General features: G+C 41.8%; 1 protein-coding gene and 1 pseudogene across 1 annotated transcript in view; one reads left to right on the top strand and one right to left on the bottom strand.

Annotated features, from left to right (window-relative positions):
- Window positions 1–1,222: 1,222 nt before the first annotated feature.
- Window positions 1,223–16,613, bottom strand: part of NEK9 (NIMA related kinase 9) — a 39,166-nt gene continuing 23,775 nt past the window's right edge. Inside the window, exons 17-22 of the mRNA XM_023255872.2 lie at window positions 13,109–13,279; window positions 12,289–12,348; window positions 8,955–9,157; window positions 7,720–7,881; window positions 6,307–6,516; window positions 1,223–4,281 (exon numbers count right to left, since the gene is read on the bottom strand). Of these exons, the coding sequence (XP_023111640.1) occupies window positions 4,159–4,281; window positions 6,307–6,516; window positions 7,720–7,881; window positions 8,955–9,157; window positions 12,289–12,348; window positions 13,109–13,279 (929 nt within the window). The 3' untranslated portion in view covers window positions 1,223–4,158. The remainder of the gene's footprint in view (window positions 4,282–6,306; window positions 6,517–7,719; window positions 7,882–8,954; window positions 9,158–12,288; window positions 12,349–13,108; window positions 13,280–16,613) is intronic.
- Window positions 10,464–10,581, top strand: LOC111561222 (annotated as a pseudogene).

A 16,613-nucleotide genomic window follows, 5' to 3' on the forward strand; every position in this document is an offset into this window, starting at 1 on the left:
ACTAAAACTGGATTGACATTTCAAAATTGGGATATGGAGGGGCACCTGGGTGACTCAGTCGGTTCTGTGTCCAACTACGACTTAGGTCATGATCTCATGGTTTGTGGGTTCAAGCCCCATGTTGGGCTCTGTGCTGACAACTCAGAGCCTACAGCCAGCTTCAGATTCTGTGTCTCCCTCTCTCTGCTCCTCCCCTGCTCGTGCTCTGGCTCTCTCTCTCTCTCAAAAATAAATGTTAAAAAAAAAAAAAATTAAAAATAAATAAAAATAAAAATTGGGATATGGAGAATCTCTTGAAAAGCCAGAAGTTCTGGAAACACCAGGCCAGCAACCCTGCATAGCACCACTGAATGTCCTTCAGACAGGCTGGCCACTCAGATAACCACAGCCCCTCCTGGCCTGCTTCACTTATTTGCCTTATCTGCCTTATCTGCCTGGCTCAACAGGCACTTGGGTTTGGGATCCCTGAATAATGTTATTAAGTTCACAGATCAGGGTCCTCCGGGGAAACACATGTATGTGTGGGGAGTGCTGTCTTTAGACACAGGAAGCAGTTATTCATTCTTACATTGCTAGAGAAATAAAATAGTCGATACCTTAGTGTTCCCTCCACTCTCAACATGTTTAGGCCTTGCTTATATTAGGAATATCTATTAGTCTTTTAAATTTAGCTTGATCTGATCTTTGGGAAGAGGTCAGAACCCTTTTTCTATCTAAGTCCATTCCTGGATAGCAGAGAATAATAGTGGATAAATAAATGCTGCTTGTTAATGTCCATGTGTTATACTACTTTATCCAAGAAACTTCAGTACATGCAAATGTTACAAATTTTAAAGTTTGAAAGGTTAATAAACAATGGGGAGAAAATCTCATGGTGAAACTCACTTCATATAAAAGTATATGCAGACGTGCTGAGAGAGTATTTCCTAACAGCAGCGTATTTAATGCAGCCTAGTACCTTGTGGCCAACATTTGCTTTTGGTCATTAACTTATCTTTCTTCCCAACTACAAAGGAGGTAGCGCAGATGTGATAAAGTGTTTTTCTCTCTAATGTTCCTGATTCTGTGAGGTTCAGTGATCAGCATGTTTATTTCCACAGTTAATCATTGAAGTAATAAATGATTTTTGGCTTTGTGGCAAGAAGGAACATGTTTTGTAGTCCTGACTACAGCCCAGCCTGCCTTGACACTAATGAATAATACTACTTTGGAGGCCCAGGGATACTCATCTGAAAGAATTTATTTATAATACATCCTCGCTCCAGAGCTGTTCTTTCTCTTATGAATGTTTCCAAATATATGGCAAATCAAATGAAATTTGAGTTTAAGGCTGCTTTTGCTTTAAACTTTAATGACATGCTCAGCCAAGAGAAGTGATAACTTGGCTATGCCAGGGAGACCAAATACAGTTCACCCTCTTTGACGGAAAACAGATTTATAAACATAGACACACATTATCACTTGAAAAAGTCCACTGTGACTGAGGGGTAAGTATAAGAAATGATCCTTCCTCTTTCAGTGGCTCATTTTTTCCCCTTCCTTCTGCATTTTAAGCACTTGAGAAGTTTGGGGAAAAAAGCTGTAGCAGCAGAAACGATTCTATTAGCAAGAAAAAGAAACTGGAAAAAAGCAAAAGATTATTTGTGCAAATGTCCCTTGTGTTGTTTCTATTACAAGGTCATTTATTTATTTATATAAAGACTCATGGAATCAAAGATTCATGAAGGCCTAGAATCTGGGTGTTTCATCCCCAGTGACTAAGGTCCGTGCGCAGGCATAGCACTGATTGAGAGTTTAAATGTTTATTTAAAACAGAAATGCCAAACCACTCCACCCTCAACCTTTCAAACATCTGGCTAACAATAAGCTAGTTCTTCAGCAACAATGTCAGAGCAGCGGAGTAACTCAGGTTATATCGTAACTCAAAAGCAATACTACTAGAAAACTGAAAACACCTAGCGCTGCAGAAAGAACGGCAGGACAAACTCGAAGAGAATTAGCTATAAAAAAACCATTCAAAGGCATTTCTGCTGCCTAACCTTTCACTTTTTATCTAATGCATGGCTGCCACCTTTGAACTGGTTTCTACTTGCATAGCTATTTGGTGGGAAAAATCATACGGCTGTCCCAGGCACAATTTGGGAAAGTGCAAATTGTCTCTAAGGCACAGAACTCAGATTCTCAGCCAGATTACCAGCAAACTAGACTTCCCAAGGGAACATGCTAGAGAAAATGACCAGTGTTCCCCTGCTAGAGAATGGCTCCCCTCTGGAACAAGAGCAGGGCTCTCCCCCTCCTTCCGATGCTTACTTTCATCCCTGTCTCAGCAATGTGCCCCTGTTCCTCCGTTCCACAGCAGAAGCAATACTCAGGATTAACACCCAAACTGAGCCTGCCTCTCAGGCCTGCTGAGACGGTGAGTCTGAGGGATACAGGAACGTGAAAGGCCAGTCAGCCCTTAAAAAAAATCAAAGGTGCATTTACATGATGAACCAAAACCCATTGTTAGGGTTTACAGCAAACCCCCAAGTCCCCAGAACTTGTAACTTTAATCTGGGGTTGGCCCCTTCCCTTATTTTAAGAAAAGGCTTTAGTGATTACGTTAGTACCATTGTACTAGGCTTCCCAGAATTGAGAAAACAATGGGAACATCAAACCAAAGAAGATCCCATTGAACAGAGTTGCCCATCCCCAGCCATGGGGTCTTCCCCAAGCATGAGCCTTTACGCCACCAGTTTTAGGGAAATAGCAAAATTTCCATTGCACAGGTCCTTCCAAAATATTATAGAGATATCAAACATTCATTTTTAGGGTTTGGGGAAAATGAAACACAAATTAATTTAGCTGTTTCTAGGAAGGCAGGATGTGAGACTCATCAAGGCAGCCCCTATGACCCCAAACGCTAACGGCACATTGCAGAAGGCTAGGTGGAAACCCAAAGCTCATATCCTTAAGTAAAACCATCAAAAGCTTTGAGGACACTTTCTCTCTTTGGGAAAGCTGGTTCGTTCCTGTCCATAAGGACATAATGACTACGGGATTAGAACGGAGCTCTCAGCCAAATTCCTTTCACTTGGCGGCTTCTGCCTGTTTTGTTAGGCTTCAGGGACTACCAGGTTTTGGTGCTGGCTTTGGGCCACTCAAGTAGGAAAGATGATACAGATTCACTGATATGGCTTCATAAAACACCAAAAGGGGAAAATACTGACTAGACATACAGAAAGGGAGTGGTTGGGGCTGCTGAAGTCAAGGTTAGAACCCTAAGAGCCACGAAGGCAGAGGCACTCTAGACCTTCTTAAAGATACCAAGTAGAGGCAGCTACAGGAGGCCCTCTCTCCCTCATGGTTTTCTCTTAAGGCTGTTCTATTGCCCCACTGACTCAATTCTCGATGAAGCACCTCACTTTTTAGAGGCATCTTCCAAAGTTAGGAAATCCTACCTGCATCGGTCACAGGCTGAAACTCCAGCTGTGTGATGAGGAGGGACCTAGCCTTCTTTCTTGACTCCTCACTGAAGACATTTCAATCGACCCTCAGAGGAAAAGCAATCTAAGCCCGCTTTTCCTCCTAAAGCATTTAGCTGCGCAAAGTAACTGAACTTTCTGAAAACAAGCCCTAGATTGACTCCACCAGACATATTTTCCCAGACTCAGGGCTCCTGAGAGGGTTTCACCACTTCGCCGCTCTCCAGACGACCCTGGATGGGCCCCACCTGGTTCCAGCCCACTCAAGTTTTACACTTTTCCCTCCTCCACCCAGAGGTGCAATGCCTGGTGTTGAATTCCCAAGGCAGCTTCCAAGTAATGGTGAAATGATAAATGGGATATAAGCTGCTACCAGCAAAATTTAGGTGAGCATTGTGTCTCCTCTTCAAAGGTGGGACCACCAGATGAGGTACAGAGCTGCTGTTGCTATGGCAGTCACTGAGGACAAAGCCAGGGCCATGGGGCCCTTCCATTCTCCAAACAAAACCACTCCTAGATCCTATCTAAGAGGCAATGCCACTCTCCAAGTGTACACGGAAAGTGCTTTGGAGCCTCCGCCTTGCACTCCTTGTCTGCAAGTGAACAAAGCCAGGAAAGCGCTCTCTGCATTCAGTAAGTGTGCTGTGAAGTTCTTTGGATCCCAGTTTCCTGGAGGCCATACGGGCTCAGGAGACTAGAGGCTGGGTCGACAGGAGTCTGTTCCCAGGAGGCACCAGGAATCTGAATCTAAGTCAGGCTTTGGATCCATTTCCATCTCTTCCTTTGCTGTCTGAGTTCCTTTGGAATGCATCCCCTCCTGTCCAAACAAAACACAATTCCACATTAACAATACTGCCACCAGTCACCGCAGTCCAGGACTAGGTTTTCAATGTTGACTTCTAAGGATCTGTGGCCACAGTTTTGTGAGAAGCTCGTAATACTACCCTTAGATAATACCTTAATAATGCTACCTTAAATAAAGCCAACACCTTTACACTTGCTGCAGGCAGGGTGACCAACTGTTTGCCCAGGACTGTAGGATTTTCTGGAATGCAGAACTCTAAGTTTTAAAACTGAGACAACCATGAGGTGCCTGGGTAGCTCAGTCGGTTAAATGTCTGACTTCAGCTCAGGTCATGATCTTGTGGTTTGTGGGTTCGAGCCCCATACCCGGCTTGCTGCTGTCAGCATGGAGCCCGCTTTGGATCCTCTGTCTCCCTGTCTCTGCCCCTCCACCACGCATGCATGCACGTGTATGCTCTCTCTCTTTCAAAAATAAATAAACATTAACAATAAATAAAAGTGAGACAGCCCTAAGCCAAACAATCCTCCTGCCTGCCACGGCTGCCAATCACCCCATGCTTGCCTCGAGTATATTACTTCCCAAAGTCCTTTCATGGACATGATTTCATTTAATCCTCAAAACAACCATAACAAAGTACATGGTATTATTTGCCCTTTTTAGGTGAGAAACCAAGACTCACAGAAACAAATTTGTCCAGACACACAAAACTGACAAATGGCAAAGCCAAGGGTTGAACCCTATTTCCCAGTCCTGGTTCACTCTAAATAGAACTAATGGCTAAAAGAGCTATGGCTCTTGATAAACAATGCAAACAGCATTGAAATTATTTTTATCAAAAATGTTTAATATGAACCTAATTAAGTCTTAAGTCTAACTTCTAGTTTATAGAAATGACAGGGTGACAAAAGAACAAGTTAAATAACGTTCTAAGAAGAAAAAACAAATCCAGAATGTAGCTCATTTTGTTAAAGAGCGGACCCTGTTTCTTCAACAAATTGATGCCATGAAAATTTAAAAAAGTTCATATATTGAAAAAAAAATCATATATTGAAAAAAAAAGGAAACCAATTTGACAATAAACTTCATATATTGAAAAAAAAAAGAAAAATGATGGTAGTAGAAAGAAGTATTCTAGATAAAAAAAAAATAAGAGATATAACAATGTGATAATGTAATGTAGGGCCCTTGACTGGATTCTGGACTCATAAAAAAAAAAAAAGTTATAGAGAACATTTTTGTGGGAAAACTGGGAAAATTCGACTATCAATTGGGTACTGGATGAAAATTGAGAATATCAGTGTTGAGTGTGATAGTAGTTTGGTGGTTAGCTGGGAGAATGAATGTGTTTATTTTTGGATTTGTGTAAGAGAGTATTTAGAGGGGCTATGTTATGACTTTTATAATCTATTTGAAAATGGTTTAGCAAAATAAAAAATATATACACACACATATACCCACATATATTTTAAATACACACAGATATATACCCCCACATATTTTAAATGCACACACACACATACTTTTGAAACATGTTAACAATTGTTCAATCTAGATGGTGGATTATGAGTATTCGCTGAACTATATGTTTATAAAGTTTTTCATAGTAACAAGTAAAAGAGGGGTGCCTGGGTGGCTCCGTCAATTAAACACCCAACTCTTGATTTCAGCTCATGATCTCATGGTTCGTGGGACTGAGCCCCAAGTCGGGCTTTGTGCTGTCAGCATGGACCCTTCTTGGGATTCTGTCCTCTCTCTCTGTCCCTCTCCCACTCACATGCGCACTCTCTCAAAGTAAATAAATAAGCATTAAAAAAAATAATAAAAGAAAAATATACAATAACAAAAAACAAAGTGATGAAAATGATCTAACCGAGGTGCCTGAACAAGGCCCAGGGCTGCTGAAATTAATTACATAAGTTACATCACCAAAAGATAAGTCTCTGCAAAGGAAAAGGTCTATTTCAATTCTTGGGTGTTTTGTTTCTGTGACTCTTCAAAACAGAGTTAGAAATTGAATTATTCCTTTAATGCTCTCACCTGCTGCCCTCCTTCTAATTTCTTGTTCAGCTTCTGTAGTTGGGTAAAAATCTGGAGGTTTTCTTGCTGTAGCTTCTGTTGTTCAGCCAGACACTTTAACACCAGCCCGTGCAATCTCTCAACCTCTCCCTGCAGAGTGCTGCAGGCACAGGGAGGAGTTAATGGCGTTCCCTTCCCAGCACAGGTCTCTGCAGGACTCAGCCGAGGTGGCTAAGGAGAGAAGAAAGAGGTCACAGGTGCTTCTGCATGCTTATCCCAACTCCCCAATCCAACCTTCGTCGAAATACTATCGGACCTTACTTTAAAAGTAACAAGATAAACCACACACACACACACAAAGTAAATGCAAGAGAAACAGAAAGCTACTGGGATTACAATAGCACCTGGCTCTTAACATAACAGCAAGAGAACTCTCAGTGCCTCAGTCTCCATTATGCTAAGGTAAAAAGAACAATCACCTGTTTTGGAGAACTTGGCAATTAAATTTAAAGTGCATGGCTATCATCCCATTTAAAATGCTGAAGTGGGGGATATGGTTTGGAACAAGTCTTTCTGATCACAGTGAGAACACTGTGACCCAACAGGTCAATATTCATGAAATGCAGTGGATCACACTTTAGAAGAGATTTAAAAGGTGTTCAGTAAATAGGACTGCCAAAATAATTCAAGAAACTTAACTGATAGAGGAACTTAAATGTTCACCTTAAAGTTTCAAAGGTTTTATTACACCTTTTCTAGTCTGGATTTCTCTCCTTTCTTCCACTGTACTTCGTTTATAGGAAGGGTCAGCAAATGATAGCCAAATCCGGCCTACTGCCTGTTTTTGTAAATGAAGTCTTATTGGAACACAGTCATGCTCATTCATTATGTATGATCTACAGCTGCTTTTATGCTACAGCGTTGACTAGTTGCAAAAGGGACTGCATGGTCCATAAGCCTAAAATAGTTACTACGTGGCCCTTTATAGAAAAAGCTTGGTGACCCCTGGTTTACATTTGAGGTACTTACCACAATTTGATTTCTACCAAGGTTAGGCACACGTGTGTGGCTCTCTCACGAGACTACAAGCATTATTTCTTACTCATATTTAGAGCCCCCAACCTACACTAGCAGTGTCAAGAAAAAGTGGATCTGAATTTTGGAACTTTAATTTTGGTACTTCTGAGGCAAAGAAAAAAGAAAGTCCTCTGGTGTGGAGAACTGTTAGCACATCAAGAATGTGAAAGGGTCAATGCTTCTCCAAGGCAACTCAGGTAAGCCTAGGGCAGAAGCTTTAAGCACTGCCGAGTAGACAGTATAATGAGTTGATTCAGGGCAGTGGGAGACTGAGGAAGCTAGAGGAGACAGGCCAGGAGAAGTGGAGAGAGCTCTCTGGTTACCTAGTTGTGACTCAAAGGCAAAAAGTTCAGTTACCCAGGCTCCTACTGGGGGCTTGTGTTCCGAAGGAGCTTCAGAGGCCACTTTGAGTCCTTGCAGCTCTTCATAGGGCAGGGTGTCTTTCTCAGACTCTGAAAAAGCTGTACTTAGGGGAGATGGGCTGTCAGGCATGGGGATGAATTCTGCATTTTCCAGCTCCTATGTATAAGACAAAGAATCTCATCAGTTCTGTTTGAGCCATCTATTTTCTTTCTCCCAAATTCCCATCTTGCTATAGCTTTCACTCTGCTGTGACATCAGCACCCCCTAGTGGGGCATGACAGTTGTGAGTACAACTCAGCTCACCGGGCCTGTCAATAGGACATCCCTTCCTCAGAGGAGTAACAGTGATTTGAATTCAAACTCAAATTCAAGAACATGGTTTGGAGTGTGTGGCATATCTCCTCGACACACTTATTCTACACAGTCTGTTCGAGCTGGGGAGCTTGAAGGTGATGGCAGTGAGGCCAATGCCCAGGCTGAAACGTTAGGTACAACAGTGTACTGCCTCTTGCATTCATACTCCTAACTGGCTATCAAGTTTCGTCATCTTACACGGGAAACTAAATCTCTAGATTTTTTTTTTTTACGTAAAAATATAAATTTCACAAACTACAATGTAGTTTGACAAAATACAGAAGATGACAAAATCCAGATGGGCAAAAAGACCAGCAATTCCATCACTCATAAATAAGCACTGTTAAAATGAGCAATACTGTGTTCAGTCTTCATAGCAGATACTCTTCTATGCATTACGTATTTTCTAAGAGAACGGGATCCTGCTGCACAGGTATTCCATCTTTTTCTGCCCAGCCACATGTTGTAGCCAACTTTCCATCTAAATATACTCCAACATTTTTACTATCCGCACTTCAACATTCATAACCTATTGTACAACATTCCAACTGCCCCAATAGTCCACTTCTACAAACCACAGTACAAAATCTCTAAGCTTAATCTGCACACATGCATTACAAAGACTGCTTCAAGGAAGGTTTTATTAATTTAAATTCATTTAATACCGGTATCAGAACATTTTGTATCTCTTCTCGTCAGGAAGAAAAAAGAATTAGAGGTTTGGTAGTTTCGTTCCAGGTGGAAGTCAGAAACCTCAATGCCTACTGCAAAACGCTTGAACAGGGCATGGGACACGGAGAGATTCTGACGGCTCCTTTCTAGTTCCTGTAAAGGGTCTGCTGTTTTATCGAAGATACCTCTGCCAAAGGAATTACCTTTCGAAGCCAGCCAGGGCAGGAGCTGCTGGCCCCACTAATGATCCCCATGGCCTCCGTGGGACTGACTAAACCTTCCATTCCTCGGTCTGCTTCCATTGTTCCTCGGAAGCCTCCGCTTGGATCAGGAGTTTCAGATTCCCGCTGACTGTCCTCCTCTTCTCCCCCACCGCCGCCGCCTCCTGGGCTAGCACTCTGAACCACTGACAGATACACAGCACAGAAAGAGAGAGCCTTGCTAGGCAGCAAGAAAGATTTACGATCTCACAGCCCCCCTGACCCCTGGAGAGCTTCCTAGAGTCGCATGAAGTAGTAGCAACAGTGTCAAGATATTTGGGACTAAATTTGTAGTTTTTATACAAGATATTGAATATCAGCATCTTTATAATGATAATTGACTTCTACATCCCAAACTTACTCATTTCTATGTCCATAGCAGATTATCAATGTTCTAAAGCACTACTGAACAGCCGCCCCAACCACAGCTCATTGAATCTACCACCCGTGCTTTAATAGATACATCCAGACTCTAGCATTCTCCACCAAGGCTTGTCAAGGTTTCGTATAAATACAAAGCACTTTCACATTTGAGCCAAACAACTCTTAAAATGGCCAGATAAACTCACCACTAACTTTCTTTCTGGAGAAGTCTTCAACCATTAAATTCATTAAATTCTTTTGATAACGATTTGTAAGAATTTTTAAAATATGATGGCTGGTTCTTTCATATGTAGCACATTCCAAGTTATCTTAATGAAGACTAGCTGACGTGTAGTCAAAAAATGGAATGAAATTTTAATATGGGCCAAAAAGATGTATTTGCTAAAGCTAAAAAAGTAAGTGCATGGTATATTCCAAAGTTAAACGTAAAGGACTGTTTGTGATCACCAGCTATAATGGCTTGCAGACTGTGTCACACTGTGATCCTACCGAAGCAACAGACCTGGAGATGCCAACAAAAGCTCCGAAGCTTGTTTTAAATGGCTTTTGAAAATAATGTTACATTTGAAATATACAAAAGACTATTTTAACACACGTGTGAGTTTTGACACCTAACAAAACAAAAACGTGAATCTACCACTTGAAGAACTAGAACTGTACTTTCCAATACGGTAGTCAATAGCCATATATGGCTATTTAAATTTAAATAAAAAGTTCAGTTCCTCAGTCACGGTAGCCACTTTTCAAGTGCTGGACAGCATACATATAGAACATTTCCACTGTTGCAGAACGATTTATGGGACAGTGCTGAACTAAAACATTACCTGTATCATATCTGTCTTGTGAATTCCTTCTCTTTCTCTGGCCTCCTACCTACATGTAACTACTGATTAATTCTGTATTCGTCATTTCTTTATATAGTTTTTAAAGTTTATTTTGAGAGAGAGCGAGCGCCCGTATGTGTGAACAAGGGAGGGGCAGAGACAGAGAGAGAGAATCCTAAATAGGCTCTGCATGGTCAGCACAGAGCCCAATGTGGGGCTCAATCCTACAACCTTGAAGTCATGACCTGAGCCCAAATCAGGAGTCGGACACTCCATTGGAAACACCTCATAGAGTGTATGTGTGGTTTCCTTTATTCACGGAGCTATGTGTTAGATCTGTGGGAAAGAACTACAAGACATTTACCTGCTAAAACACTGAAAGACCCTAACGGTCAAATTTTTAAAATCTTATGTATTGGAATATCCCAAGAATCTGTACAGTTCTAGGCTGTGCTAGTTTAGGGGTAAATGGGATTTGAACTCATTCACGTTTAGAGGGTGTTTGAAATTGAGAACCAGGTAGACCCATCTATTCTGACCCTAAACATGACCCAAAGTAAAAAAACTGGATCCCAAAGATTACAGGTGGGGAATTCTTGAAGCATATCCATATTCAAGTGGAGATTAAAGAAGCCCAACGGAAAGAAGTCTGTACTAACGGTGCCAACTGTGGACTGAACAAAAGCTCTTTTTAAAAGGGCTATTTTGAAGATTGTGATTCTGACCCAGAGGGAACCACAGTGACTGGGAGAGGAAGGAATCACAGGTTAAAATTCTTAAATAAAAATTTATTGACTTAAAAAAAAAAAAGAGTCTAGATACTGAACCGACTGAGCCATCCAGGCACTTCTATCATTTCTTCTTAAAAAAAAAAAAAAAAAATCAATCACATACTTATATATCCTTAAGCAATATATAAATCTGGCTTGTTTTTCAACTTGATAAAAAGGCACATAGTCTGCTGCAACTTCCTTTTTATATTTCACATTATAGACCTATTTGTAGATGTTCATTTCTACTTTCGTACAGTGTTCCACTGGATGGTTAGAACCCATCCAACCAACAAGTATTTATTGAGCATTCACCATTTGCCGGGCACTCTTCTAGGTAATGTGGATAAAACTAATGAATAAAAAACCCCCCAAATCCCTGCCCTTATGGAGTTTACATTTTCCAGCTAATTGATATGTGCTTTTAATCTTATTTTTTCCATGAAATACTGTTCCAGCAAAACAACGCTGTAAGAGAACAGCTGTGATTAGCAAAAAGATATTTTATCATTTGTGACAGATATTAATATGCACAAATAAATGCTGAGCAATAGATTACTAAAAGAAACTAATAAAAGGTATGGTGTGTGTGTGTGTGTGTGTGTGTGTGTGTGTGTGTGTGTAAACTAGAGTTCAACAAGTCTAGATCAGACTTTCAACTTTCTTTTTCTTGGATTAATTTGCTTTTATTCTGGGTCTTTATCTGTGTTAATTCTACAAACTATCAGAATCCAAGTTCCGAGACATCAAAGAGTACAGGTACTTTAGAGCAAGTGGAAAATCAAAAAGGAACACAGATTTAATTTCCTGGCATAGTCCTAAATAACAGAGAACCATGCAAAAAGCAGCCAGAGGAAAGCTATCAGAGAGCTTTGGGCTGATTCTCCTAACTGCTTTGAAAGTTTAGCCAACTTTTAATTCTGAGGGCCTGTTTGGAAGAACTATTTCTATAGATGGGAATAACCCTGGGAATACGGTGGAAGCAAAGAGTAGATAGAACCATAGCCCCTAGCATGGTAAGGAAAGAAACAATACATAAGCCACATTACAATGTTGGGCAAGCCACTTAATTACTTCCATATGCTTGGTTGGCAAAGATGTACTCTCCCTCTGACCACAATGTAATAAAAGTCATAACTTATTGTGAAATACACCCAAAATATGATCCTCCCTCTTGATCACCGTATTCCTCATTTCCCAAAGATATTTCCTATTTCCTTTTTTTGGAGACTGCATGGAATCTAACCCAAAGACCCACAGCTCAGAAAAACCACTGGTACCTGAGACACTGCTACTTACCAGTTCCAATGGATAAGCCACTGCTATTGGAACGGATGGTCTTAGAATTCAATACTTTCTCTAAGGAAAAATATTCAGTAGGTAAGTATCAGAAACAGCTATAGGCAGGAAAAGTGAGAAGACTAGACTAGGGAAATAATATTCGAGATAACAGCTATCTCTCACTCCAGATAACTTTATAAATACTTACTGTTCTAGATATTAAAGCACCACTAGCTACCCTAACTGTATCCACTATGTAAAGTAGCAATTCTTCTTAACTGCTCTTTGGAATTACCTGAGAAGCTTTAAATAGTAGCAACCTAGGTCCCACCCCAGAGATTCTGATTCAATTGGTCAGGACAATGGGATTTCCAAAAGCTCCTTGGGGGATTCTAATGTGCAGCCAAGGTTGTGAACCACTGATCTAATAGAATGGACTTGGAAACCCTCATACAGGCTTTTATAATTTAGTTCCTAACAGAGTAATCCTTATGCAGAAAACAATTGATTTAATTTCCTTTTAAAGGTGTACTGAATGTTTCTCTCAAAAGCATGAACACAGGCAACAATTAGTGGACAACTAGAGATAACGATTCTATGGCAGAGGAAGAGCCCAAAGTTATCATGTTAAAAAAGTCAGAAGGTTGCAAATGACAAATGTCAGGAAATAACAGCGTTCTGTCCCCATCACAAGGCATGGCGGCACTGTTATAAGACTTAAAGGAACAGCCTCTTTTCTTAGAAACACTTCTGTTTCTAAGAATGTGACCATCAGTACCTTCAGTGTGGGTCTACCCTCTGTCAAATCCATCCCAACCCACACATATGAGACACTTACCAACAATGAGAATGGTGTGCCAGCCACGGCAAGATAGGTCTGGGACGTGATGCAGAGATCCAAAAATAGGCCGAGGCCACGAGGTGCAGATGTCAGAGCCATGTGGTCTCTCTGTGGGGGTCATTGCCAGGCGACCATTACCACCATTGCCCCAGGCAAAAATGTGATTATCTAGGGAAAAAAATTAAACAGCGGATAGTTTAACAGAAAAGTGACTTCCCTACTCTTTGGGTTCCCCATCTTTATGCCCGAGAGTTAGAAAGATTTCCCACTATGAACAAAACAAGGGAAAGCTGTTTATTCCCCTAAACAATTCCTGATGCCAACCTGGAAAAAATGACGTGTCTATGTATTGCCTGCCATCCATCTATCCACCCATCCATCCATCCACCCATCCATCCACTCATTCAACAACCTTTTTTGGTCATTCAACTGTTTATTGGGCATTCATTTCATGACATGCACTGCTGGAGGTGTGGGAATACAGCAGTGAATAAAACAAACTCAACTACCCTTATGGAACTGACATTCTAGTCAGAGGAGACTGATCAGTCAATAAGTATCAAATACTTCTGGTAGTCATAAGTGTTATGAAAGAAGATACATGGTAAAGAAAAGTGAAAAATAAAGACTAATAATGGGGTAGCATTATTTCAGATAGGGTAGTCAGAAAAGTACTTGTCCATACTTCAGCAGAGACCTGATTGAAGTGAGAGAGGGCTATGTGGATATGTCGGGGCAGAGCTTCCCTGGCAGAGAAAACAGCAAGTGCAAACGTCCTATGTGAATAACAGGAGCATCATGAACAAAGAGTAAGAAGGCCCCTGCAGCTAGAGCAAAATAAGCGGGGGGGGGACAGTGGTCAGTAAAGAGGTCAGGAGGCAGCTGGAGTCCTGGTCATATAGGGCCATGCAGGCCACTATAATGGCTTTGGTTTTTACTGATTGAGATAGGAATCCATTAGAAGTTCTGAGTGTACTAGTAGGTATTTAAAGGATTCATCAGGCTACTATGAGAAGAATCAATTGCAAGGGACCAAGGGTGAGCAGGGAGACCAGTTGTAGTAGTGAAGATGGTGGGAAGTGGTTGGATCTATTGTGAAGATAATCGATAGGATTTGCTGATGAATGGGATGTGGGGAATAGGATGAAGCTGCCATTTCGTGAGACAGGAAAGCTATAGGAGGAACAGATCTGGGCAGAAAATCAAAAGTTTGATTTTGACTATAACACGTTTGTCTGAGATGCATGTAACTTCTTATCCAAATCAGGGCATTTTTTAATGAAAAGGGGGTACTATTAATGATTAAACCTGGACAATAGGGATGAATGAGGACTGACCTGGGAAAACTGGGCTCTAAAGCCACCATATCTTTAGACATCTAAGTCCAGGGGCTGATGAATAACCGAGCCTGGAGTTCAAGGGTGGTGACGATATAAAACTGTCAGTGGATACAGGGAACTTAAGGTAATAAGCTCGCTTAGGGAGTGAAGGGGGACAGAGGAGAGATAGAAGGATTGAGCAGTTCCGGGCATTCTAGGACTTAGAGGGGTCAGATACTGCCATCAATGGCACCTGATCTATCAGCCTGTACGAGTCTGTTTATAAGTGTCTCCCCTACCCTACTTAGACTGTGAGCTCCTTAAGGATAGGGGCTTTCTGAGACTCACTTTTATATTGCCAAAGCCTAAAGAGGACCTGGAACATAGAAGGCACTCAATTTATGTTGGCTGTGTGAACGAGGCAATAGAGAACAGTCCGGAAAAGTAGAGGAATACTGGGAGGTAATACGCCCAACCATGGAATCCAATTCTACACTCCTCATTCTGAAGTTTACCTTGTGAAGTACACAGATCTACTGAGGAGACATTACTTCCCTGAGGCCCTGTCAGGAAGTGCTGGTAGACTTGCAACACTAAATTTAATCCTCAGCGACATCCTCACTCTTTCTAGGTAACATTTCCATTTATCTAAACAGTTTGCTCCCTAATATCCCTCATTTGGGGACAAGCAGGGAACGTTACCGTGTCCCTCTGAAAGCTGCTTCACTTAAATATGGCAACACATCACTTATCTGACACCGTCCTTGGATCCCTCCTGTGTACACAACAGGCACAGACCAAAAGAAAACAAAGGCATCTTAGATCATGAGCAACAAAAAAAGCTGAAATGAGTCAAAAGACAAGATGATAAAATGTGATTTGTTGTTCCCCCAGTCACAAGAAAGAGTGGCTACAATTAGTCCAGAAGGTAATACAGGAAAAAGAGAGAGAGAACAAAGAAAGAATGCGGAAGAGGGAGGGGATAAGGACTAGCAGAACTGGCAGTAAAGAAGAGAAGTGGGTGAGTTGCCCGGGTGGCTCAGTTGGTTAAGCGTCCAACTCTTGATTTCGGTTCAGGTCACAGTTCGTGAGTTTGAGCCCTGAATTGGGCTCTGCAATGAGCGTGGATCCTGCTTAGGATTCTCCCTCTCTCGGGGCGCCTGGGTGGCTCAATTGGTTAAGTGTCCAACTTCGGCTCAGGTCATGATCTCACGGTTTGCGGGTTCGAGCCCTGCATCAGGCTCTGTGCTGACAGCTCAGAGCCTGGAGCCTGCTTCGGATTCTGTGTCTCCCTCTCTGCCCCTCCCCCACTCACGCTCTATCTCCCTCTGTCTCAAAAATAAACAAACATTAAAAAAAAATTAAAAAAAAAAAATTCTCTCTCTCTCTCTCCCCCTTCCTCCCTTCCTCCCCCACCTCTCCCCAGCTCACACATACACTTGCTTTCCCTCTCTCTAAAATTCAAAAAAGAAAAAAAAGGTTGGGGTGCTTCGGGGGCTCAGCTGGTTAAGCATCCAACTCTTGACTTCGGCTCAGGTCATAATCTCACAGTTTGTGAGTTTGAGCCCCGCATCAGGCTCTGTGCTGACAGTGTGGAGACTGCTTGGGATTCTCTCTCTCTCCATCTCTCTCTCCCCTCTCACATCTCTCTCTCAAAATCAAAAAGTAAACTTAAAAAAAAAAAAGAGAGAGAAGTAGTAAAAGAGGCAAGAAAATGCCACAGAGCAAGCAATGTGAAGAGAGAAGAAAGTTCAATTAGACCAATTCCAATTCCAATTCCAATGGAAGCTGAGAGACACATAGTATTCAACCCTTCAATCCTTAGCAGTCCCTGAGGACATCACTGCAGTGTGGCTGACAGCAGCCAAGGAGCAAGATTAGATTATGTCGTTTTCCTCTCCAGCCACTTCACCCAACATTCATTAAAACCAACGTGGTCCTGGGCCAGGTATACATAGAAGTATTTAGGGGTGCCTGGGTGACGCAGTCAGTTAAGAGTCTAACTTCCGCTCAGGTCGTGATCTCACGGTTTGTGGGTTTGAGCCCCACATCAGGCTCTGTGCTGACAGCTCAGAGCCTGAAGCCTGCTTCGGATTCTGTCTCCCTCTTTCTCTCCCCCACCCCTGCTCATGCTCTGTCTCTGGTTCTCAAAAACAAATAAAAAATGTTAAATTAAAAAAAAT

Source organism: Felis catus, chromosome B3 (assembly GCF_018350175.1).
Source record: "Felis catus isolate Fca126 chromosome B3, F.catus_Fca126_mat1.0, whole genome shotgun sequence".
Lineage (NCBI taxonomy): Eukaryota > Metazoa > Chordata > Mammalia > Carnivora > Felidae > Felis > Felis catus.